This window comes from Eptesicus fuscus, chromosome 11 (assembly GCF_027574615.1).
Source record: "Eptesicus fuscus isolate TK198812 chromosome 11, DD_ASM_mEF_20220401, whole genome shotgun sequence".
Lineage (NCBI taxonomy): Eukaryota > Metazoa > Chordata > Mammalia > Chiroptera > Vespertilionidae > Eptesicus > Eptesicus fuscus.
The window spans coordinates 47,274,520-47,300,583 of record NC_072483.1 but is presented as its reverse complement, the minus strand read 5'-3'; the positions used below and the strand labels follow the sequence as shown (position 1 = coordinate 47,300,583).

At 43.4% G+C, this 26,064-nt stretch overlaps 1 protein-coding gene across 1 annotated transcript in view; it reads right to left on the bottom strand.

Annotated features, from left to right (window-relative positions):
* Window positions 1-25,684, bottom strand: part of MYO3B (myosin IIIB) — a 357,251-nt gene extending 331,567 nt beyond the window's left edge. Inside the window, exons 1-5 of the mRNA XM_054723043.1 lie at window positions 25,538-25,684; window positions 24,689-24,823; window positions 16,273-16,377; window positions 15,954-16,053; window positions 13,857-13,933 (exon numbers count right to left, since the gene is read on the bottom strand). Coding sequence (XP_054579018.1) covers window positions 13,857-13,933; window positions 15,954-16,053; window positions 16,273-16,377; window positions 24,689-24,823; window positions 25,538-25,684 — 564 coding nt within the window. The remainder of the gene's footprint in view (window positions 1-13,856; window positions 13,934-15,953; window positions 16,054-16,272; window positions 16,378-24,688; window positions 24,824-25,537) is intronic.
* Between the last annotated feature and the right edge of the window lie 380 nt (window positions 25,685-26,064).

The following is a 26,064-nucleotide window of genomic DNA, read 5'->3' as shown; positions in this document are numbered from 1 at the left end:
CCTCACCTTCTGGATGTATAAAGTGACAAGGTGGTAATGAATAATCTCTACTATCCCTTCCAGTTCTAATATTTCATGATTTCCAAGTAAGTTCTAATATTCCATGATTTCCAAATAAGTGATTCTGGTGTTGTATCTCAAACTGAAAGGCTAACCTCTCCATGCAAATTAGCTAGAGTAAACAGTAGATGGTTCTGGGTATTAACTAGATGGCTGGAATCTTGACGGGGGTTTATTAGCAATATTTTGTAGACCTTCTTAAGGTCTATGAAGAGATGCTGGTCGCTGTGATAATGCCTCCGCTAAGGAAGATGAGCTCCAGCGACAGCAATTGTTTGGATGCTGGTTAATGGAGCATGTCCAGGTTCCTACCTTGAAATATGAACATATGGCTTCTCTAGGTACACTTACACTCACTGCTGCTTAGTTTAGGAAGACTAGAAGCACTAATGCTCTATTACTAGCAATACCTATGCACAAGCAGCTTCAGTGCCCATGCCAATAGCTATTTTACCCAGAGGTGGGCTTGAGCCTCTCACATGTCGATCAGTGCCACCTTGGCTGCCAAAAACTTTTCTTTCTGGAGGGGACTGAGGGCAGTAAGTTTTCATTAACAGGTTAGCTCTACTGTCTTTGGAGCCAAGAGTAGCAGTCAACGTTCTTTGATTGCAGGGCAGTTCTCTTTAGCCTTCTTCAGAATAACAAGTTCCAAAATTCCAAACTTTCTAAATCTGCCCCAGTCCCTCCTTCCTGCCCCACAGAGGGAGCACATTCCTCCCCTCTCCCGAAGGAGTGTGTGAGGTGAAACTGCACCCACAAGTTGATAACACAATTGCTTAGACACATATCATCTCCTCATCCACCATAGGCATGGCCAGAGGAGTTCAGTGGAGGCCGGCTGGCCCTTCCTCAGCCACCAGCTAGGAGAGGCAGAGAAAGAACTGTCAGTAGCTCTTCCCCTGTATAAAGATTTGCATCTCTGGCTGCTGTGAGAAAATTCCAGAGCCAGGCATCTTCGTTTTGGTTTTGCCACCCCCTCACTGGATAACTTTAGCCAATTATTTAGTCTTCCTGCACCTCTTCTTCCCATGCAAACCGAGCAACCCTTTCTCAAGGGCCTTGTCTGACACACTGTCTATGACAATGTTGCTTCCCAAATGGCACCAAAATGTTAGTAGTAGATGACAATGGGCCATTGCTGTATTGGTAATATCTATTTTTTTTACTTGCTACTTTGAACCCTTTTGCATTTTCTAAAATGTCTACAGAAATCGTGAATTATTTCTATAATAAAAAGAACAAACCTTGTGGGTTTTGTCTTGAAAAAGTAAGTAAGTACGGAAAAGTTTGCCTTAACTTTCAAGGGTGTGTTTCCCTCCTCGAGGGTCATTTGTTGACTGTTGAGATTCTTCATCAACAAATTGGCAGGTTAAAGGTGGGGCCTTGGTTATAAAATTACGTTCCCGTGAGATTCACGCAAAAAGAATGGAAGAAATTCCCTTCAAAACTATATCCTTTCCTACTGGAAGCATAAGGCTAATAGGGGTAGTACTTTCACTTTCTCGGGCCTCCATGATCCCATGAAATGCCACATGGTTACAATGTCATTTCAGCTAGACCAAGGGCAGGGCTTAGGCTAAAGCTACCAAGATAGGGGTGAGATTCATCCTCTACTTCTTGCAGAAAGATCTGGGCTTCTATGAGCCTGAGAGAACAGTCTCTCCTCATCTGAAGGTCTTTGTTATCTGAGAAGCTCACCTTTATTAGATTGGATGTGAAGGGGATTTTTAAAAAAAGTCAACACATATTCTCTGGTATCAGAAAACCTAGGTTTCCCTAACAGTTATTTAACTGGAGCCATTTATAAAATTATATATCAAAGAACCACTGAGATAAAATCTCTTTTAATAACATGATTTTAATCAATACTTCCAAGCAAATAATATTATAATAGCACTGTCTACCATAAGAAAAAATATGTTTTGCTCTTATAATAAATAATTTACTAAACTTAAAAACAATATTGTTATGCAGACTATTTCATTTTTTCACTAATGTTTTAAAATGTCATTAAAAATGCAATTAGGTTTGCCTTATATGTTCTAATTCTTCACCTTACTAGAATTGATCGTGTGATCCAAAATAACCAAAGGCCAAAATTAAAATTTCATTCAGTTCACAGTCAAAATGCTGTTATGTCAAGAGCTAAATTCAGCTTTAAAAAGAGGATAGGCAAATAGACCTAAAGCTATTACTCCTCGGCTGACCTTGAGCCCAAAAATACAATCCACAAACTGTCAAATAAGATGGGCTGAAAGGCAGGAAGGCAAATAGGATTCTTAATTTTGTTTATGTAATTCATGAAGCATAATTGATAAATGTTATTAATGATAAAGACTCCTAAAATAGAACTTCTCTGGAATTGGAATTGCAGTTATAAATACAGTATTCCAATGGCAAATATTATTCATCAGTTTTACATACAAACATCTTTAAAGCATTACAAACTGAGATACTGAATAAACCAATGAAGTATCTTCCTTTGGATGAAATCTAACCTCAAGAGAATATATATTTGAGATTTTTTGAGTGTTTTTGCAAAGGGGCTGTGGACTAATATAACTGAAATTAATGGGGGGGGGGCGTTGGTTCTTTCATAAAACTCAACTTAAGGCTAGAATTGAGTCTATATGGTGTATACTAAGAAATCGTCAGAAATAATTTAAATTATTCTGTTATGAAATTCAGAAAGGTCTCTAATTAAAATAAAATATGGTGTTCTACAAACGTTTCTCAGGGTTGTAACATTCAGCTTATGCCTTTAAAGAAATCAAACAAGCTTCGAATTAAAAACACAGAGTACGCTCTCACAGCACCAACTTCCCACCACGGCTGGTGGAGGGCAGAACGGGACTGGAACTGGAGGTGAGGCCAGCACACAACACTGACTTTTGCACGTAAATTCCCTGAAGCCCTGGGAGCATGTCACTTACACTTAATCATATGGTAAGCCTCGTTCTCAAACTCAGGACCAATGTCCACGGAATTCCCCTGTGAAAGGTAAATCAATGCGCCCAAATGTTTATAGTTGTCCTTCGTACTCAAAAAAAGGCTGAAGGAGCACATTTGCTTGGAGACCCAGGATAATCTCTCTGCTCTCTCTGCTCCAGCAGCTTCCCCACCAGAGATGGATGCTGGAAGGGACCTTAGAATTCATCAATTTAACCCCCTTATTTCACAGAGGAGGAGACTGAGGTCCTGGGGGGAGGGGTTACTTGTTTAGAGTCATACAGCTGGTATGTGGCCAAATCGGGAGCAAGGTTAATGGTTCTACCACTACCCTCCCAAGTGAGGCATCTCCTCAGGTTCTTTTTTGTTGTTTTGTTTTTATTTGTCATTTGACATTCAATATTATATTAGTTTCAGGTGTGCAGCATAGTGGTTAGACATTTACATAATTTACAAAATGAACCGCCCCCCCCCCCCATAAGTCTAGTACCCACCTGGCCTCATACATAGTTATTACGATATATTGACTATATTTCCCATGCTGTGCTTTATATCCTTGTGACAATTTTGTAACTGCCAATTTGTACTTCTTCATCCCTTCACCTTTTTCACCCAGTCCCCCAACCCCCTCCCATCTGGCAACCATCAGTTTGTTCTCTGATCTATAAGTTTGTTTCAATTTTGTTTGTTTACTTTGTTTTTTAGATTCCACATATAAGAGGAATCATATGGTATTTGTCTTTCTCTGTCTGACTTACTTTGCTAGGCATAATTCTCTCTTGATTCATCCATGTTGTCACAAATGGTCAGATTTCATTCTTTTTTATGGACAAGTAATATTCTATTATATCCATATACCACATCTTCTTTATCCATTCACCTTAGTAATGGCACTTAGTTACCTGCATATCTTGGCTATTGTAAATAACGCTGCAATGAACATCGGGATGCACATATCTTCTTTAATTTCTTTGGATAAATACCCAGAAGTAGAATTGCTAGGTCTTAAGTTCTATTTTTCATTTTTTTTTTAGAAACTTCCATACTGTTTTCCATAGTAACTGCACCAATCCTGGGAATTTTTCTAATACAAAGAATGATAGGCCATTGCCAAAGAGATTTCACGTTCCAGCAGCCATAGCCACAGTAACTCCCATATATGAGCACGTGAGCACCCGCCATTTACGCAGATATAGTCCTGCCGCCTCTCACTTCCTCTGTCCCCTCCTCTCCCTTCCTTGCTGCCCCTTTTCTTTGCCAACGAGTGCCCCACTTCTCCCACAGTACATTTAAGGAAAGAACGAGTAGGGGTTCTACAATTCCATTCATTTTACAGCTTGTTAGGTCAGGTATTATTACCCCAGGTAAAGAAACAGACTCAGGAAGGTTAGAGAACTTGTCCTAAGTCACGCAGCTACTAGGTCATAGAACTGAAGCATGAGTCCCCAGTAAGAAACTAGTGAGGGGAAATGTTTCTCTCCTCCACAACACATTCTTTAAAAAGGGAAATAGCAAATCAAACAGAATATCTGCATGTTCCCACATGGTCATAACCCTTCATCTGCAAGCAGTCTCTGGATTCTGTCCTCCCTCTAGCTGATGTCACCATGCAAACCAGGATATGCCCTTGGGAACGCCATGCATTCCCATCAGTGAGTCATTTCCTTTAACTTCCTAAAACTAAAGAAGGTGTGGAAAAAACCTGGGGCATAACAGAGCACCGTGAATACTAGCCTGCCCACCCCCACCTGCTCCTGCTTCGCCCCCACCCCAAGGCTCCTCAGGGCTCCCGTTCCTAATGCTGACTGCCCACCCCCCTTTGCTTTCTTCTGACAGCCCAGTGACCATCAGTCAGAGGCAGAGCCTGGCTTCGATGTGGATTCCCTCTTCTGGGCCTGAGCCCCTGTGCCTGGTGCAGGGTAGAGGAGGTACTGAAGCATCAGGTAATTTGGGACTCGGAGCTCAGGAGGAACCGAGGCTGGCTCTGATGTTCCTTCAGGAAACACTTCTGCCCCTGCGGGAACAGGATCGGTTCTTCCTCTTTGATGGATGAAGAGGGGAAACAGCACGATGGGTGGGAGGACACGCTGGAAAGTTCCAAATGCTCAAGGGGGCCATTATATGGACACTCCTTGCTTAGTACTGAGCAGGGGTGGGAGGGATATAAGGGCCTCACATGCTTCTGCCCCTCTGGGAGCTTCAGCCCTATATTTAGTCCCACCAGGAGGAGGGTGATGACATGTCACCACTCCCTCCAGGGCCAGCCTCCCACCTCCACACTGACACATGACATATGACTCAATCGCCCCACAGAGTTCCAGCTAAGAAGGGAGCTATCCCTGGAGCAGAAGTTAAAAGTTGGGGCTGTACCCAGTCATTTCACCTTTGCCCTGGGCCCTTCCCCCGCCAGGAGACTAAGCCTCTGGGTTGTGCTTCAGGGCCCTCGAAAGCAGAACCACTCTGGGAATGCAGGCAGGGTCTGCTTCTTAGAGGCGAGCATAGAGACTGGAGGGAACCTGTGAGCACAAATGGCTATGGAATCTCAGAGCTGAATGCCTTGGGGGAAGACGCACAGGTCTTTCATCCTCGTGACTATTGGCCAATCATCTAAGGGTCTAAACCCCTTACTTGAATCTCCTGAGCAACCAAAGCTGGCCTCTCAGGGACATGACTGGCAGATGGGTCCCAAGACTCACCAGTGCCTAAAGGCTCACCAGTGTCATCACTGACCCTTCCTGGGAGCTGAGGGAGAGCCTGCCTTCCTTCCCCGAGCAACACCAGAGCCATGGAATGGGAGGCTGGACGAGGTGTTTCCCCCAAGACAGGAAATGTTCTCTGAAAAGTTGATGGGACCTTGGAGGCAGAGACCAACAAAGCCAATCTCGTCTTCTTACAGATGAGAACGGGTAGGGAGGAGTGGGGTCCAGGCAACATGTGCCACCTTTTTTTAAAGCGTGGCACTGTGCCAAACACTTTCAGTGCATCATTGCATTTTGTCCTTTGAGGCTGTTTTTCTTTCCCTTTGCATTCTACCGCTTTTAACTTCTTCCCATCTTACTACTCAGAGATATTCAGAAACATTCACAAGGTCCTAGATTCGGGGCATAAGCAGGTATCTACAAGCTGTTCCCAGGTCTAACTCCAAAATTTGTTCTCTTAACTTTTCTACCAAAACTAAAGCCATATTAAAATAAATTCACTACAATCACTTTTTAAAAATAAGTGGCAGAGCTAAAACTAAAATCCAAATCTTCTAAATTCTATTCTAAAGATTTGTGTTATTTAATTTTTCCAGGTCCTTCTTTGGAGAAGTAATTACATTGACTTCTAGTGTCATGTTGAAATATTACGTTTTCCTCAACATATTAGAAAGAATAATCCTTAATTTAAAATAATTTAAAAATTGGAGAAAAACAATTTACATCTTGTCAGGTACACTGGTGGTCACAAATAAGTTGCTCTAGTATAGTGGTTAAGAGAGAGGATTTTGAAACTAAATTTCTGGGTTCAAATCCTGGTGACATCACCTACTAACTTGTCCAAGGACAAGAACCGGGCTTTCTGTGATGTATTTATCTAAAACATTGGACTAGAAATAGCACCGACTTTATAGGGTTGTTGTGAGGATTATAAATGAATTAATTCACAGAAAGCACTTAGTGTTGGGCATATAGTAAGCACTCAATAAATTCTCACTCTTATTTGGAAACCAACCCATAGTTAGAGCTTAGGGAACAAAATGGTAATGATGGCAATAATATTTCAGCTCTGTCTTTTATGGCTTTTTCAGCCCTTTGACACAAAACATCTCATTTGTCATCTCTAGTCCTGGCAGTGCCAAAGAAAATAGCATCATTGTATCGTTTAGCTAGGAGTGCCATAATTAATGAAGGCAAGAGTGGTTGCAAAAAGCCTGCATTGGTGTAAGCTGGTTGCTATGGCAACCATCCCCTGTCAAGGACCCTTTGTCAGGCAGAGAGAGCTGTCACAGCACATCTGTTTCTCTGCTCAGCTGATTAGCTCTTGTTTGCAACAAGAAGCAGATGGAAGTAAAAATGAAAAAATAAATTTTAAAGAAAAAGCAAATGTTTATTTTATCCACAAGTCTGCTTTCTAATACAAAAACAGACCTTTGGCTGTTTCGGAAGATGGCAAGGTCCTTAATATAGGGCTGATTCTCCCATTGGTGAGATTGCAAGTGTAGTCAACCTATAAATTATAGGTGATAGGTCCCTTCATGCACGTCTTTTTAATGATGTGTCTCACACTCCAGTATCAGAGTATTCTTACACCACGTCTCCGCATGTCTTTGTTGTATGAGCTGTCTCAGCACACATGTTCCACACTGAACATCCCATAGGAACACATGAAAGCAAAAGAGGACAAGGCCAGGGGGCACCTGAATTCTGGGCCAAGTCTGCCCTGAAGTAGCATGGAGAGTATCCTCGCCCTGTTTCAGTTTCTTCATCTGCAAAATGGGACTTGCATTCTCAGGCTCTCTGAAAAGCAAAACAGCCCCAGTGCTCACTGGGTATGCAAATTTAGGCACGATGTTTCCTACACCTCTTTGGGCCTCATTTTCCTCAGTGATAAAATGGAGAAAATAAATCTACTGCAGAGAGCTGTTGTGAGATTAAAGTAAAATAATGTACTGAAAAAGCACCTTTCCCAGTTCCTGGTGCATTAGTGGGTCCTTAGTACGTGCAAGTTCCTTCCCACTGCCCATTGCTTAGCAGGCACAATGTTCTACTCTCCGACAATCAGCTGGCTCACGGTGCTGGAGCTGGGCTTTGAATTCCCTCCTCCAGACATCACCCCTGTAGTTACTGGACCATTAAAAGGTCTGGGTGTTCCCGGGAAACAGACACGTACCTCAGGTGGCTGAGAAACACTTCTGGGCAGCAGCCATGTACCATCCAGAATAGAAGTACTGTAGGACTCTAACAATCAGCACGGCCACACCAGTGCATACAATTAACTTTAAGGTCTGACTCCAAAGGTATGTTATTTTAACACAGTTTACGCATGTCCTCAATGAAAACAATAATGGTAACGTTGGTTAACCTTGTCTTGGGTTCCAGTGATTTACAAACATTCAGTTTAATTCTTATGTATGTGTGATGGTGGGAAAGGATCGACTACCCTTAAACCCCTGCCATCAAAAAAATACATATAAACATAAATTAAGTTTGTATCCCTTTTTGCTACAGACCAGGATATTATCTGGTATGTGTCTGATGGCAAATACTAGCTGAGCAATACCAATATGTCGGTGGGCGTGGGTTGTTTTGAAAATCCCTTAGTTCAGTGAGTTACAACCTATAGATTTCCGTTACTACTACCCACTTATCCACTCAGTGTCCCTGGGCACTTAGCTTGGCAGAGCCTTGGATCCCATATGTGTAAGATCAATGCAATGACGCCTAACTGGCATCCTCACAGGTAGGCGTGAACACTTAAAATATAACATTGAAAGTTCCATGCAAATGTCAGACACTATTGTTCATATTATTTACTATAAGAAATTGGGTGTCAGGAGACAATGGAAGAGAAAAGAGACAATAAACATGGCTAATGGAAAGACTGTGTGGGTGTGACTATAAGAGAGAGAGAGAGAGAGAATATATGTGTTACAGGCTAAAGTCACAAGCTGGGAGACCCGAGGCTCAACGTACACAGAAGGTTGAGAGAAGTAACCTGGGTCAGACATCTCAGGAGATAATAATAACTAAAATTGCCAGAGAGCAGGTAGGACAGAACAAAATTCTGAAGGTGTTGAGGGCCTATGTGGGAAGGCAATTTGTTATGCTTGGTACATTCAGAAAGAACTGTGTATGCCTCAGACACCTAAGGCAGAGAGAGAGAGAGAGAGAGAGAGAGAGAGAGAGAGAGAGAGAGAGAGAGAGAGAGAGAGAGAGAGAGAGAGAGAGAGAACGCAGACAGGAAAGGCTGAGCTCTCCAACTAAGCGAGCACCTGTAACATGCAGATCTGTAGGTTCCAAATGACTGTCTGATTTACCTTGGAAATTGGAATTATTTACTATAAATGAGAGCTGCTAAGTATTTGGAGAGTTGTTTTGGGTTGAATTGTGTCCTCAAAAAAAAAAAAAAAAAAGCAAAAGATGTATTAAAATGCGAACCCCCAGTACGTCAGAATGTGAACTTATTTGGAAACAGGGCTGCTGCAGATGGAATTCGTTAAGATGACATCATACTGGAGCAGAGTGGACCCTAATCCAAACCCATAGGTGTGCTTATAAGAGCACGGCGTGTGAAGACAGACACGGGGAGAGCGCATGTGACCACGAAGGCAGACACTGGAGATTGGCTGTGGCACCCAGAAGACCAGAAACGGCCAGCCAGCGGCCAGAAGCTGGAGAGGCAAGGCAGACCCTAGACACTTTAGAGGGAACAGCGCTGCTGACACCTTGATGCCGGGCTCCTAGTCTCCATGAGACAATAAAGTCCAGTTGCTTTAAGCCACCCGTTTATGCTACTGAGTTCTGGCAGCCTAGGAAACTAAGACAGACTGGGCAAGGCTTCGACCCCAGGACAGGAGGAGAACCCACTCAACTTCCCCACTGGCCATCAGAGCAGCCCCCAAAGTGAAAGGCGGCATTGGTTTGTGCCTGGCTCTTGCATGGTGGCTGTTGGAACGCTCAGCCACTACTGCCCCTCAGATACTCACAGGCGTCGTGTCATAACCATCCCGAGTCGGCACCTAACAACGACGCCATGCAGCTCGCAGGGGTCACACCAGGGAAATGAAGAACCTGGGGTTTTGATGGTTTACGGGGCTGCTGAATCGATCAGCTCTGGAATCACTGATCTCTACACTTACCTGAGAATTTTAATTTCCTATTGTGTACGTCATTTTGTTCAGGTAATCTGTTCAATATATAGTTTCTACATTGCCCATTTGTCTTTCCCTCTTAAAATAATCTTTCCTGTGTCACTGTATGTTACTGACATGGTCAGTTTGTAAAAAAAAAAAAAAAAATTGTACTGATCTGGACTTTTACATTAACCCTTTTACTGTGCCACACAGTATTTCCCCGTAGCATTGTTTCAAAGTACTATCACACAAAGTCCTGGGCCACGCCTAGGATTTTTCTCCTCCTACATTGCTGAGATGACACTGCTTTTACCCAGCATTTTTCATCTTTAGTAGTATCCAAATGAGGCAGTGAGAGGAAATAAGTGGAAAACGTTAACCATATGAGAGTCCATTCAAGCTGCAGCTTCGAGCTGCCCCAGTGAACTGTGCACTTGGACCTCTCGTCAACAATTGATTGTGGTGTGGTCACATTCCATTAACTACCTGGTTTGTAGCGCAGCCTATTTGAATTAAATACTGCAGTTACTCCAGCTGGTGAAACAAAAATGGAAATGGGAATGGGAAAAGAACAATTTGGTTCAATATCTCAAAAATAAAATAGAATCAAGGATGTTTCAGCTGCATTTTCAACACAGAAGCACTGGTCGCCTGCAATGGTTTCATTCCTCTGACAGCGGCCTTGTGTGACTGTTGTCATAATTAACCTAACCAGCAGTTACTCACACAGCAGAAGTGGAAGCACGGTAAGGCCAATATACCATCACATCGAAGGGAAGCAGAGTTTGCCGCCCCAAAACATGCCTTTTGGGATATTGATTTCTGTTGATTTTTAAAGATCCAAAGACTCAGAAAGAAACTTGAACCTTCCCCCCAACTGCCTCAAAGGCATTTAGATAGACGACCTGCTCCAGAAAAAGATATAGCATCACAGATAACTACAGTTTAACCTGAACTAGGTAGACAGGGAGGAACCTAGCAAGGCCCATTTGTTCTGCCCTCTCTGTGTCCCCCTGTGATTCTGAGAACACCAGCTTCCTATGAATTAGAAGAGAAACGCCATCTCCCTGGTTGTGTCACCCCAAATTTGAGCTGCGTAGCCTCAGTTATGCTTTCCTTTAATAATAATTAAAATCTATAGCCCTAGCCAGTTTGCTCCGTGGTTCAAGTGTCCGCCTGTGGATTGAAGGGTCGTGGATTCACTTCTGATCAAGGACACATACCTCAGTTGCAGGCTCAACCCCCAGTCCCGGGAGGGCGCATGCAGGAGGCAACCAGTAGATGTGTTTCTCTCACATCGATGTTTCTCTCACATCGGTGTTTTTCTCTGTGTGTCTCTCCCCCTCCTTTCTTTTTTTTTTTTCAATTTTTTTATTAAGGTATTATATGTGTACATATCTTACCATTGCCACCCCCCACCCCACTCCCATATATGCCCTCACCCCCCAGAGTTTTGCATCCATTGGTTATGCTTATATGCATGCATACAAGTCCTTTGATTGATCTCTTATCTCCCCCACCTCTCCTTAACCTTCCCCCTGTAATTTGACAGTCTGTTTGATGCTTTACTGTCTCTGTATCTATCTTTTTGTTCAAGTTTATAATGTTCTTTATTATCCATAAATGAGTGAGATCATGTGGTATTTTTCTTTCATTGACTGGCTTATTTCACTTAGCATAATGTTCTCCAATTCCATCCAGGTTGCTGCAAATGATGAGAATTCCTTCTTTTTTATGGCAGCATAGTATTCCATTGTGTAGATGTACCACAGTTTTCTGATCCAGTCATCTGCTGACGGGCACCTAGGCTGTTTCCAAATCTTAGCTATTGTGAATTGTGCTGCTATGAACATAGGGGTGCATATATCTCCCCCTCCTTTCCATTCACTCTATAAAAATCAATGAAAAATATGCTCAGGGGAGGATTAACAAAAAGTTAATTAATTAGTTAGTTAATTAAAATCTACAGAGAAATTTGCTAATACCAATGGCGTAAAGCTATCCTCAAACAACCCTCCAAATTCATCTTCTCCTCTGGCTGCTTTAACAATGGATTTGTTCCTCCAACAGATGCTGATGAGCGCCTCCCTACTCTGTACCGAGCACTACACTGAGCGCTGCGTGTCCCAAGTCCCTGCCAGAGCGTAGAGGCCAGCTGGCAGACCTGCCTGCTAACAATTCCAATAGGATGGCCACGGTGCTGATGGAAGGTGTGAAGACTGCGGTGGTAATTTAGGAGGAGGAGCCTCAGTGTCAGCCAGGGATCAGGGAAGGTTTCCTGGGGGAAGATGCATTTGAGCTGAAACTGAGGAAGGAAGTTCCAGGGTTCTCAGGGCCACTCCAGACAATATAACAATGCACAAGAGGGCCTAAGGGAATAATATATCAGGATGAACTTGGAGAATTACTTGGTGTTCACTACTGTTGCGTCATTAAGCGCAAGTAAGTTGGAGAAAAATAACCTGAGATGAGGCTGACAGCAAGATAAGGGTTGGAACTGAAGGGCTTTGTTCACCGTCCAAAGGAGTTTTGATTTTGTCCTGTGGTGTTTCTCAAAGTGGGGTTCATGAGATCCCTATGAAAATTTTTGTTTTGTGGGGTTTTTTCCCAATGATAATTGTATTAATAATAATAACGTTGGAGGGATAGTGGTAAAAACACGTTCCAGATCATCTGGGTGACCATTGGCCACACAGTTTCAGTGACCAGACTTACGGTTATTGTTAAGCTGGCACCAAGCCAGAGATGTACCAGTTAGAGGCCAAAGGAGGTCCTATTTGAACAGAGAGCACCCCAGCTGAAATAAAGTGGTGGTGAGACGAGGTCTCCACATGGGACAGGGTAGTAAGTTTGACAAAATAACTTAAAATAATCTGTGCTGTCAGGCTCTGAAACATATTCACTTTGCAAAGGACAACCGAGTTTCCGAAAACAATGTCATTTGCCTCAGTAAATTAAAGGTGCTTACTTGAATGTTACTGGGTTTGTTGTCTTTTCATAATACATTTTTCTTTTTGTTTTATAGTTCTATAAATATAAGTGATTAGGAGTTTATTTTTTTAGTTTTATGTTTTTTAAAACTATCTAAGAAACATTTAAGATTTAAGTAAACACTGGAATCTGAAGGGTTTTTCTTTTTCTCTAAAATGGGCCTGTCCATTACCAAGCATGAAAGAGAGGGACATAGAGAATAGGGAGCCACTGAAGAGAGGTGAGCAGACTGCTGTGAGCCAATTACCATGTAGGAGGTCACCTTGGCAGACACACGGAAGAAAGACAACCATGGGACAGAATGGAGATGGAAAGAACTCTGAAAAGATGATTGCCTGAGTCCCCTTACAAAAAGAACCCATTGGCTTAATCCCAGAGGGCTGCTCTCAGGCACGGGCCAGAGTAGTGGAATTAAATGCTGACTTAACAAGCAAAACTGTACCTGTGTGTCATGGTATGCCTTATCTAGCTGGGAGATTCTCCAAACTTCTGCATGCATCACCTCACAGGGAGTTCCATGATGATGCCAAAACTAAATTAGGACCAAATCCCAGGTTTAATTGGGAAACAAAAACATACATAAGACTAGCTGCTATATACCTTGTAACAACAACCCCACAAAAGAACAACCAGGAACACTGTATGTAGTTCCAGTTGGAGCTGAAATCTGTCGCTTTATCAAGCCATGTGTCACTGAGGCTGCATCTCTCCAGGGAAGGTGACATTTTCTAATTTACATAAAAGTTTGATGAGTCCAAGCCAAGACCCTTGGAGAGAGCTACATTTTCTGGAGGAGGCACCTTTTTTAAATGCATGAAGGCATCCTATTGGCTAGCTGTGACTTAATCTTGCTCTTCTGAGATTAAGTGTCATTGTTGTCACTCATCAAACCATAACACTTACAGTTTAATGAGGATAAAGAATTTCCTTCTTTCTGAACATTTTGTGAAACATATGAATTTCCCATAAAAAGTCATAGTATCAAGGCATTCAACACAAGAAATAGATGCCCTCTACTTACCTCAGGGGCCATCCAGAAGGGGGTGCCAACAGATGTGTTTCTCCTTAGACGTGTACTGGTGAGCTGAGCTGACACACCTATAAGGCAAGGGCATCAGAATTGAGTAGTGAGCTGAGGATGATGCTAGACCAGGGGTTGGCAAACTTTTTCCACAAAGGATCAGATAATAAATAGTTTAGACTTTGTGAGCCATATGGTCTATCACAGCTCTCAATTCTGCCATTATAGTGCAAAACTAATCACAGACCACACATTTACCAAAAATTTACTCATCAATGCATGTAATTATCACATGTCATAAAATATTCTTCTTTTGATTCTTTCCCCAACTATTTAAAAAATGTACATATATATATATATATATATATATATATATATATATATATATTCTTAGCTCAAAAGCCAACAGGAGGCAGATCAGATTTAGCTGAACCCTAGTTTGCTGACCCTATGTGGGAACATTTATCACTTTATCTATATCACTGGAATTTTTTTCCTAGTAAGCATTCCTATCCATATTGCTGCAAAATTGGAATCAGAAGAAAACATTGACAACCAGGATCAACCAAAAATATATTTCTATCATATTTCCAATATATTTCAGGTGATTTCTTTCTTAAAATGGTTTTCATTTTATGGAGAAAGAAAACTGGCATGTGTTATCTATAACAGAGCATCAGTATAGACATAAAAAGTTTCCAGTGCCTTATCTTACCTAGAAAACTAACGAGAAAACTATGTTTGTCAAATGGGAAAATAAATTGACTAAGTTATTATGTAAGGCTCAGTGTTGAGGACCTGAATTTCAATATAATTCCAATGTACTTTATCTGTCTTAGCCTTGAGCCGGCTCTCTTTATACCAGCACATTTGTGGACTTATACCATTCCTTATATAGAAAGAGGAGCATAAAACTTAAAGTGCCCCCCTCTATTTTCCTTTGCTTGCTCTTTAGTAGATAGGCCAATACACCTAAGTAACTTCATTTATTATTTTTTAACTATTTTTTTATTGATTTCAGAGAGGAGGGGAGAGGGAGAGAGAGATAGAAACATCAATGATGAGAGAGAATCATTGATCGGCTGCCTCCTGCACACCCCCTACTGGGGATCAAGCCCGCAATCCAGGCATATGCCCTTGACCGGAATCAAACCCCGCGACCCTTCAGTCCCCAGGCCGATGCTCTATCCACTGAGCCAAGCCAGCTAGGGCTAACTTCATCTATTTTTGAGTAATTTCTTCTGAGCAAATGATTTGCTGATATATTTTAACATTGAATTCTTTCTTACCAATAAAGCGAAGACTAGTCAAAATCATTGGTCTTTTCTCCCACTACATTGACATTGTTAAAGAACATTTTTTAAAATGCTTCTATAAATTTATTCTCATTATTTGTAACAATCATGCTAGAGTACTAGCTGTTGTTGAACTCATTTAGAAGATTAAACCATTCAATAAACTTAAGAAGGAAAACCAAGCGGTTTGTTGGTTTGTGAATATCAGTACATGAGTGTTGCAAGGGGATATTTAATAGTTCTCTGGCCTTAGGTCATTTTGCTCCACATTTCTTTTCACACTTCCATTTCCTGTCAATGTTTCCAGTTCAACCAGCCTCACGTGTAGCAGCAATAATCACAATTTACAGGGAGGTTAGTTCCCAGACCCAAAGGACTAGTTTACCTTCTGCTCACTGGGAATAAGTATGCCTAAGGCTAGAGAAAGTCATTTGAAAAACCAAACTGCTTTCTCTTTTCATATGCAAATGAAGAAATGACAAAATGTAAATTATGGACAATTGCCCTGAGACATGAAATTCTTCCCAGAAAAGCAAAAAGGTTTTCTGTCAAATCCTTCTTTTGAAACACTTTTTATTTTCTCTCTTTAATAAAATTGCTTCTAAAGCTGAAAATAGATTAACAAACAGCCTCTCTTAGGGTGATCCATCTGGTAAACCCCCCACTCGCCAGCCTGTGTTTGATGGGAAAAGTCCCTCAGCCTGTGGCGTAGCACAGAGGCCCCAGCCTTCTGAGACTGCAATAAATTGTTGCCTGTGGGTAACTGCACACATCAAGAAAACAAACGACAAGCAGTCATTACCAAAGTCAACGAGCTTAACTCCTCCTTCTGCTGTCAGAAGAATGTTATTCCCCTTGACATCACGGTGGATGATTCGGTTATTGTGCAAATGCTGAAGGCCCTGCGTGGCATCCCACCACCACCAAACAACAGGAAAGAGGAAGGGAAATGTTGCATGGTTATTTTAAAACAAGTACAGTACTATTAGGAATCTAACACCCCTGCTGTTACACACCTTTTATATTATGGGGCGGTTCCCCCTTGTTAATATGAAATGGGGATCCAACCCATGACAAATTGCCTCTTCTGCTGTCATCCCCAGAACATTGGACTTTCTTACCAATAAGGCTCCATATAAGATGTATGAGATCACTGCTTCGTCCAACCGCTGGCCGAACATGAGTAGACCTTTGACAAGCTCGGTGACTGAGCCCCCGTTACACAGCTGAAGAGGAAATGCAGGAGAGAGAGAAACAACAGCAAAATACATACAAAAAGAAAAAAGAAAAAGAAGATAAGAATAAAAGCCTCATGTAGTAAAATAAATTTGCAGATCATAAAACTCCAGGTAGAAATAATTAAACTTCAAAATTCCATTACATAGCTAAATCTAGTTGTGTGTGTGTGTGTGTGTGTGTGTGTGTGTATTCAAGATAATGATTTATGAGTGAAAGTGCATGTCCAAAAAGTTGATTTTTTTAGTTGTCAAGTGAAATGTAAAAGCACAAGTCATTATTTAGAAATTCAAACGAGAGGGCATGGTGACTTATTGGATATTGGATATTTTTCATTTTACATAAGTACTGTTTTTTAAAACATGCATTTTGAGGATAAGAACAGACCAGAAGGGGCAACATGGATGCCCTTGATATTTGGGCGGGAATGCATTGCATTTCCAGTCTTCCTGTCTGCCATCCTGACACCACAGGCAGCAGAAGCCCACCCAGCAGTTCTTTCTAGAGTTGCCATTGCATGTCAGATTTATGGAGTGGAGTTGCAGCATTTGTGTACTCTGGGATTATAACAATTCCCTACAGCCTGCTCATGAGTTGCAGGAGATTCAGAACTTTATGCTCCATTTGGGGACAGGGACAAGGCTAACATCTGAATGAGAAGGTCAAAGAGAGTGAGAACCTCATGATAGGAAGGAGCATCAGGGACCAGGGACAGGGGGTGACATGGAAAGGCAGACAGTACAAGGACCTGGGGGACACCACACAATCTGAGGCCCTGCTCCCACTGTCATGGCTTCACATGAGCATTTGCTTATATGCAGATCCAGGTGCCACTCGGGGAGAGGGAATGGGAAGAAAGAAAGGCTCTAAAAATACCAGTCCTTGCCCAAATGACTGAGCTTTGAACTGGACTGTGAAAGTGGGATATAAATACTAAAATTTGCCTCTTCCCCAAAAAGTCACTCAGTGGGACTGAGTTTAACAGAATGAGTTAAAATTGGTTGTCTCCTCTAGGCAGGCCAGAGACTCCAGAACAAAGCTGGGCTCAGTTACTGAAAAGAAAGTTACCTCTTTGTTCTCAATAGTTTGTGACTGCCAGGTCCATACCCATTATGCAAACATGAATACAACACAGTCTCTGCCCTCAAAGAGCCCACCACCACAAATGCACACATGAGTAAGTAGGAGTGTGGCATGTGGAACTAGGGGTGTGCCTGAGGGAGTAGGATGACACAGAAGAGGGAATGGCAACCTCTGCTGAGGCAGGATGAAGGGGGACAATCTGAGAAATCGTCCTAGAGGATGTAACATTTATAATGAGTTTGAAGGACAAATGAGTGCATGGAAAGTGAACAAGAAGGGGAAGGGCATCCCTGGCAAAAGAACATCGTGCGCAAAGGGAACATGAAAGAATGAGGAGTGTGTGTGTGTGTGTGTGTGTGTGTGTACTCTAAACATTCTGCTATTGTTGTGACAAAGAGTTCTAGGGCCCTAGGGCAGGGAGATGGGGAAGGAAGGTGGGAAATAGAGAATGACAGGTCTGCCCTGATAAGGGGTATGAGCTGTATTGTGACACATATATTACTAGAGGCCCGGTGCACAAAATTCATGCACAGGAAGGGTCCCTAGGCCTGGCCAGCAATCAGGGCTGAGCAGGGCCAATCAGGTTCACCGCCTCCCTGCCTCCCTGCCTCCTCCTTCCCTCACTCCCTCAGCAACCCCGCTGCCTCTGGTTGCCCACCAATGTTCCATGCCACCCCCCTGGTGGTCAGCACACGTCACAGCAAGTGATCGAACTCCCTTTCTCCCAGTCGAATTCCCAAGGGAACACTTTGCATATTAGCCTTTTATATATATATATAGATAGTAGCAAAATATACTATTAGATAAGAATAATACATTATTAACAAGTTTTAGGCAGGACAACTCTGTTCAGACTTGTATTCTAGAAAGATGACTTGGGCAGCAGATTGGAGGGTGGACAGAACAGGAAGATGCCAGAAGCTTGACCTCTGTTAGGAGGTATTGAAGCAATCATGAGAGGCAGGGTCAAAAGGTCAGGAGTCATGGGGATGAAGGTCGGGGACAGAGGCTTTTATGAGTCAGGATAGACAGGAACTTCTGATCAACCATATGTAGAAAGTGAAGAAGAGACAGTCTAGGGATCATGTGAAAATAAGGGAAATATTAATACAGTTCTTGATCCTCTAAGGCCAAAGCAGTTACAGGAATGCAAGGCACTCTAACACCTTCTTCAGAGCCACTTCTCAGCCTGGCTCCTCTCTCAGGGAGGCAGGTGCTTTCCTGAATCGCAAGCGCACTATTAAAATCCTACCCAGAGAAAGTTCACATTAAGTACTGGGTGACGATCCAAGCTAACTCAACTCTGGAATTTTCCGTTGAAACCTCATTTCAGCCTCTCTCCTAACCTAGTTTAAACGTGGCCATTTTTGCAAAAGGAGCCCATACAGCGATAGTTTATATAGGTAGCCAACTTATAAACCTTCTTAGCTCTAGAACCTGTGAAGGGATTCAGAACAGCCATTTTGTCAGCGGGATCAAAACTAAGCTGTGAGTTTAAAAACAACAAAAGGATCTTGACTCAGTCGGTGCCTTTGGCTCACTAAATGTCAGGGTTTAAGAGCTGTCTGACTGCCACACACAAAAAAAAAGCATATAATTAAACTGCTCAGGGAAACTTCAGAGGAAATTGTTCTGCTAAGTTGATAAGCCACCCAGCAAAGTTTTAAAGGGCAGCCCGTGGGTTGTAGAGAAAGCACTTTGGGTACTTGGATATAAAAAGGAAATCGGGTGCACACTACAATTGTCGGACCAGGGTAAATGTTCAGTGAAGTGGACTGAGCATTTTAAAAGCCTGGCAAGAAATTGTATTTCAATGTCTCCAATATTGCCACCCACTCTGCCAGCCTTCAGATTCAAACAGAGGTGTGTCTCCATGTCTGCATTCCTCCCTACGCCCTCAGCGTTCAGCAAATGCAGCAGCCGGATGCATCTAGAATTTAATGAGCATTTTGCTCTGAACCAAGAAAAATAGAAAATCATTTACGTACCACATCCATTTTCCAAAACATCATTGACTATTGATTCGATCACAGTATGTGCATTTGCTAAGGTGGTCATAATTTCAAGCAATAAAATATTCCTTGCTCAATTAGCCATCAACTTTCCTCCCTGTTATTAAAAAGGCCGATGCAACACAATCGCCAGACCTTTATTCTAGTCAAAACTCCAACTTGTAAGTAGATTCTGCACTGGCACGTTGACTTGACCTAGTCAGAGTGCAGAATTGGGAGAAATTTCTTCTCAGTGTCCTTTTGGTCAGTGGACTTTCTCTGCCAAGGATGTTAGGCTCCATACAGGGCATAAAGCAAAAGCCAAGGGTCATCAAAATCACCCTAGAAGAAGCCTTAGGCAGCAAGCGCTGGGTGATGTCCACCTCTCAGGAAGGCCAGCACAACTTATATTTTCCCTCCACACTGTTGGGAACAATTGTGTTTGTTTTGCTGACACCAGGTGAAGCCACTGGTTTGTACCTAAAAGAATGAAAATGATGTCCCTTGCAACCTAGAGTTCTAGTCAGAGTGGGGAGATGCTCACATCACAAGCGGTAGAGGGGCCCCAGGATGCCCACCTCCCATCTCAGTTTCTGTCCAGGACACCTGCTCCCTGAGCAGAACAGTGGGTGGGCAGAATCACTCCACTCCTCAGCTTCTAACTGTCTCTTGCTTTTGCTGAGCACATACAGCACATGTATGTAGGACGCAACTCTGTTCCATTTCAGTCCCTCCCTTCTTCTCCACTCCCAAGTGTTCTTTCTGTGCCTTCCTCCTGGCCCCCAGCACTCCAGTGACTCCCATTCTAGAATCCCACCAGAACCTGCCATCTGAATCAGTGCTTTCTAACCATCTCTGGCCACCCCTGTTCCAGACCATCAGAGTCCTGCTGTGACCCTGATTTGTTAATGTGATCAACTTGACTCATGCCACAGTATCAACAGATGAAAGTACAACACTTGCGGTGATATTCAGGCCTATACTGGACTTTCTAGAGCCTTTCATTAAAGCAAATACTGGACAAAGGTGTCCCCCCTCTTACCCCCTACAATCAGCTTATTTACTGAACTTATACATAGATCTCTGGGAGAAAAAAAAACAGATTAAATATATTTTTTATCTGGTTTAAAATATAAGAAGGCTTTTGTTTGTTTGTTTGTTTGTTTTTGGTTTTTGTTTTCTTTGTTTTTTACGTTTCAGCCTCATTTACTAATACCCTAGCCTCCAAACTATTTCTTTTAAGTTGAACATATGATTCATGCTGAAATTAATAGTATCTACCTGGTGAAGATTTTATGCTGAAGTAAAATTTAGTTAATGTCTTAGTGCAAACTAGGTGTGTTTTCCTTAAAGGTCTAAATTCTTATTATATTTAATTTAGATGGACTTATAGATTTTTTTAAATTTAATATTAACTTAGAATAAAAGTTATTCGGAAATTCTCTGAAACATTATTCTGTGTGAGGGCCTTCCCTGCCTATCTTTCTGATACAGAAGATGCCTGTCATAAATGGAGCTTTGCTTTCTGCCAACAATTAGCAATGAATTTCAGAAATGACGTTTTCATTTGCTTTTGTTTTCAGAGCTGTGGTGATTTAAGGGGGCTATTAATAACATTTTTCTATCCTTTAGAATTGCTCCGTGAAATAGCTGCTCACTGGTCCTTTCAGCTCATTCAGCAAGGAAACAGCAAAGGCGACATAAATTTAATCTCAATATGCATGATGAGGAGAACAATATTAAACACATCATAATTTTACTGTGTGAATCTCCTAAAGCACTCCTACCAAAAGCTGCTGAGGGACCTGGCTCAGTGGGTTGGGCATTATCCAGTGCACGGAGGGTTACCGGTTTGATTCCAGGTCAGGGCACATGCCCAGATTTCAGGCTAGATCCCTGGTATGGGGCGTGCAGGAGGCAGCTGATCAATGTTTCCCTCTTTCATTGATGTTTCTCTCTCTCCCTCTCCCTCCCTTTCTCTCCCTCTTTCTCTAAAAAAAAAATTAAAAGAAGAAAAAACAAAAACAAAACAAGATTGTTGCCAAGGAAGCAAAACGGTCAAGGTACTGTGTGGACATCATGGTCTTCCCACTGTGTGTGTGAGAGAGACCAGAAACTGTGATCCCAGCCAGAGAGCCCAACTGTTTTTTTGGTTTTGGTGTTTTTTAAAATATATATATTTTTTTATTGATTTCAGAGAGGAAGGGAAAGGGAGAGAGAGATAGAAACACCAATGATAAGAGAGAATTATTAATTGGTTGCCTCCTGCATGCCCTACTGGGGATCAAGCCCGCAACCTAGGCATGTGCCCTGACTGGGAATCGAATGGTGACCTTCTGAGCATACATTGATGCTCAACCACTGTGCCACACTGGCTGAGCCCAACTCTGTGTTCTAGGACCAGAGACAGCAGCATGTGATGGGACCCAAGTTTGGTTCTCCCCCCAGTTCTGCCATTTAGCTCGTTATGTGACTGGAGGCCTGTCACTCCTTCTCTGGGCTCCGTTTCCCAACAGAACACAAGGGGGCTGTCCTGAAGAAAGGCCGAGGTTTCTGCCAGGTGTAGGAGCCCAGAAATCCCTGTTTCTATCTGCATATTGTGGGCACTGGACACTCTTAATCACTTAGCAGCCTGGTATAGAGGGCCTGTTCTGGGACAGAAAAGACCTGAGGACATCTGCTTCCCTCTACAACCAACTTTGCAGGGATCAAAACAATCTGCAAGAGGCATAAATGTCAGAGTATTGTATTGCTGAGGTATGCATAATTCAGTGTCTCAGGGCAGCCTTGTTATCTATCCGTGGTCACCCTGAAAAAGCAAAGACAGCCTGCAGGGGAGCATATGCACAAGGCTAAGTGAACGGTTCTGGGCTCCTTCTCATCTCCAGACCATGCGGGGCTCTTTCCAGCTGCCTTGGCCATGCCTGGAGGGCCCGCCTCCGGTCACTCCTCATCGGAAAGAGCATTTACTCTCCAGGTGGCCACAGGTCTGAGCAGCCCACCTGCCTGCCTGGTCACATCACGGGGGAGGCCTCTTTTCAGGCCCTAGAAAGTTCCTAGAAGTTCCAATTCTCCATATTTAAATACAAAGCCTTTTTGAGTCAGGGGATAAAAATGAACAGAATCTAAGATTTCTTGGTCACTGTCTCTCCATTATTAAATTACTAGAGGCCCGGTGCATGAAAATTCATGCACTGGAGGGGGGGTCCCTCAGTCCAGCCTGCCCCTTCTCACAGTCCGGGAGCCCTCAGGGGCGGGAGGCGACCGGGCGATCAGGGGAAGGCGACGCCCCATCACACCTCTGCTGCTGCCACTGCTGGCAGCGCAAGCCTCGGCCAGCCCTGGTTACCTGAGCCTCAGGTGGCCCTGGGTGGCTGGGCAGCCACCATCCAAGGCTTGCCTGTGCCTCGGGCCAGCCCTGGGCAGCTGGGGGGCTGAGAGGACTGGGGGACTCCGGAAGCAGGCATATGGAGCGGCCGAGCCCGCCTGGGGGCAGGCCCGGCCTTGTCATGTGCCTGCTGCCCTGGCGGGGCTGAGGGGACTGGGCACTACCATCTTTGAGAGTGTGGCAGCAATTAGCATATTCCCTCCTTATTGGCTGTGGGTGCCACCCTCTTTGAGGGTGGGGCAATAAATTAGCATATTCCCTCCTTATTGGCTGCAGGTGCTGCCATATTTGCAATGGTGTGAGGGTCAATTAGCATATTCCCTCTTTATTAGATAGGATAATGAGGTTTAAAACATGGAGATCTTACAGAGCTGAAGAAGAATATAATCAGAGACACTAGAAACACTACTTTCCATGTCCCAAGAAAAGCAGCGTTTTAAAAATTAGTGTTATGCTAGAGCTTTATTGGCAGGATAAAATCTGAAATGTTTTCAGCGAAGGGAAGGGAAATAATAAAATCTGATACTATGAGAATGTGTTAGATGACAACCAGCCAACTAAACAAAGATGATTTCTGAAAACCAAAACGCCTTACATCTTTATGTTCTGAGGAAGGCAATTGATGTGACAGAAATGTTCAAATTGGTTTTCCTGCAGATTATCCCATTTGAATATAACAAGTGAATTCCCCATACATGGTTGCCATGGAAACAAGTCTATATTTCCCCAGACCCAGGCCCTTCCAGAGCTAGGCAGGAGATGCAAACAAGAGGCGCTAGACAGTGAACTGAGGGCGGGCCTCTCCTTTTTGCTTCTCTCTTACGGCTTCCACATGTGTCCACGTGCCCCTGGTTCACTGGGTGACCCTAGGCACAGAGGCACGTACTGGTCCCCAGGGGCAGGGTCCAGAACAAATCAGGATGAGCTTTGTGAGTAGGACGCAGTAGACCTATCCTAATATACTAATTTCATAGATTGTCATGATTGTGTCTGCCATTTAGTTCCACTGGGTTTGTGGGGAATTGACTCTTGCACGTTCAGTCCCACTAATGAGGGAGAAGTAAGGCGGACACGGTGGATACAGCGGCACTCCTTTCAGACTCCCTCTTCAGGTTCCCGGCTGGGAATTTGGCTGCTCCCAGCTACCAGCAGCACAAGGAATTGCCCCCAGCTACAGGGAACTGCCGCCGCCCCCTACCCCCCACACACACACACACACACACACACACACACACAGGCCACCCCGCCCCAGCACAGCACAAATCCAGGGCAGCTCTTCGCCCCCCAGAGGATGGGCTGAAGCCTCTGTTGCAACCACACTGCTGCTCAGTGTCTCCTTGCCCAGTCCTGCCTTCCTCTCTCCCTTCCAGGCCCATCTCCTGCATGATCTCGCCAATAACCCTGTCACACAACCCTCAGAATCTGTTTTGAGAAAACCCAATCTAAGCTGAGGATTAATAAACATAAACGGGCTAATCCAAACTTGGTGAGCCAAGTAAACCTTGGGCTAACAATTTTTGAAAATGAGTTCTAATCACGTTTTCTACCAAACATTCCCAATATAGGGAAGAAAATAACCTTTTCCAACTGTGTTCCTGTAGTCACTCGGGAGTAGCAGAAGTGATTATTAAAATTCTGAAGCAGAGAAACAGGCACATTTTCAGTGCACAGCCCACCTGGAAGGACTGTGGAGGAGAGTGCCACACCTGGTAAGGTACCTGCGACACACAGGAGGGACCGACTTCTCAAATGTGTGTGGTCCAGTATTCAGGCTAAAACACATCTGCGTGCCCCGGGAGCTCTGTCCGAGTGGAGAGTTCCCCAACAAGACCCTCTTACCTCCAGGACCAGCCACAGCTGTCCTCCCACGCACTCATCCGCTTTGTAAAACATCCCATAGAACTTGACAACGTTGGGATGATTAGGAAGAAACTGCAAAATGTTATATTCTGCTTCGATCTCTTCATCCATATCCTACAGAGGGTTGAAACAATGCACGCGGGATTCAGCCTAATGTGTGAGGAGGGGCACAGGCATGACGTCACAATCAAGTGATCAGCGAAGGAAGTATGTTTACTCTGCATTTTTAATGTCATCACTACCACATCTTGAATACATCGAACTAACTATTATATCAATAAAAGGTCTTTATTATATCTTTTTTTCGTTAGCAGTATTATTATAGATTTTTTTAAATTTAAAAATGCCCAAATTTTCAAAGCAGTTAAGGAGAGGTCGCTTGAAGGGACCCGACACAGGCTAGGACACCTATAACCTCACTGTGCAATACGACGTCCTCATTATAGCCTCGATGCGCAGGGCTCTGAAATGAGAGGCCAGGCTAAGGTGATTAGGCACCACAGGTGTGGGTCACTTGGTAACTTGCAGAGAGCGCAGCCTCTGTGTAAGCCCAGGGAGTGAAATACATCACTCTTTTCTAGAGAATACCTTCAGAAGAGCCCAGACGGCCAAAATCAAAACAACAGGAAACTGGACAAGAAACAGAAAGTCAAGGAAGGTTTAAACTCCCAAAGGAGTCCTGTCACTCCGATGAGCTGACAAACCGTGACTCGTTTTGAGATTTCATGCCAGCTCTCGTGAAAAGCACCCGTACAACTAGGAAAGGAGTGGGAACCTCAATGTGCGTGAAATGCTATACTGTGGTAACGCTGGACCTCCGTCACTTACACTGATTGGATCCAGAATTTTTACTGCAGCCAGGCTCCCATCTCTCTTGTTGGTGACCTTGTAGACCTTGCCATAGGTGCCTTTACCGATGGTCTCTATAATTTCCCAGGTATCCGTGGGATCTGGAAGCGATTCAAATCCAAGCATGGTGAGGTTGTAATGAAACAACCCATAAAGATGTTTCCTGGTGAAGAGAAACGCTTGTTACAGGCAACAGAGCACAGCACTGAGGGCAGTGGGCTTTCAGAACAAGAACATTTTTATTTTGGAACCAGCAACCTTATGGTACTTTTTCTTTTCATTTTCCCTCTCTATTTTAAGAAAAAAATTTAAAGAGATTTGAAGCCTCTTTAAGAAATGAAGATATAAGTTAGAGGGTTGGCAACATGCCTCTAAAACACCTTTAAAAACACAACTTTAAAAAGGGGGGATTATGTAAACACTGCAGGAGGGAGAAAACAGGCCAAAGAGGATGTCTGCGCATGGCTGGACAGTTGGCATTCTAGGCTGCTGCCAGGGGAAGCGTC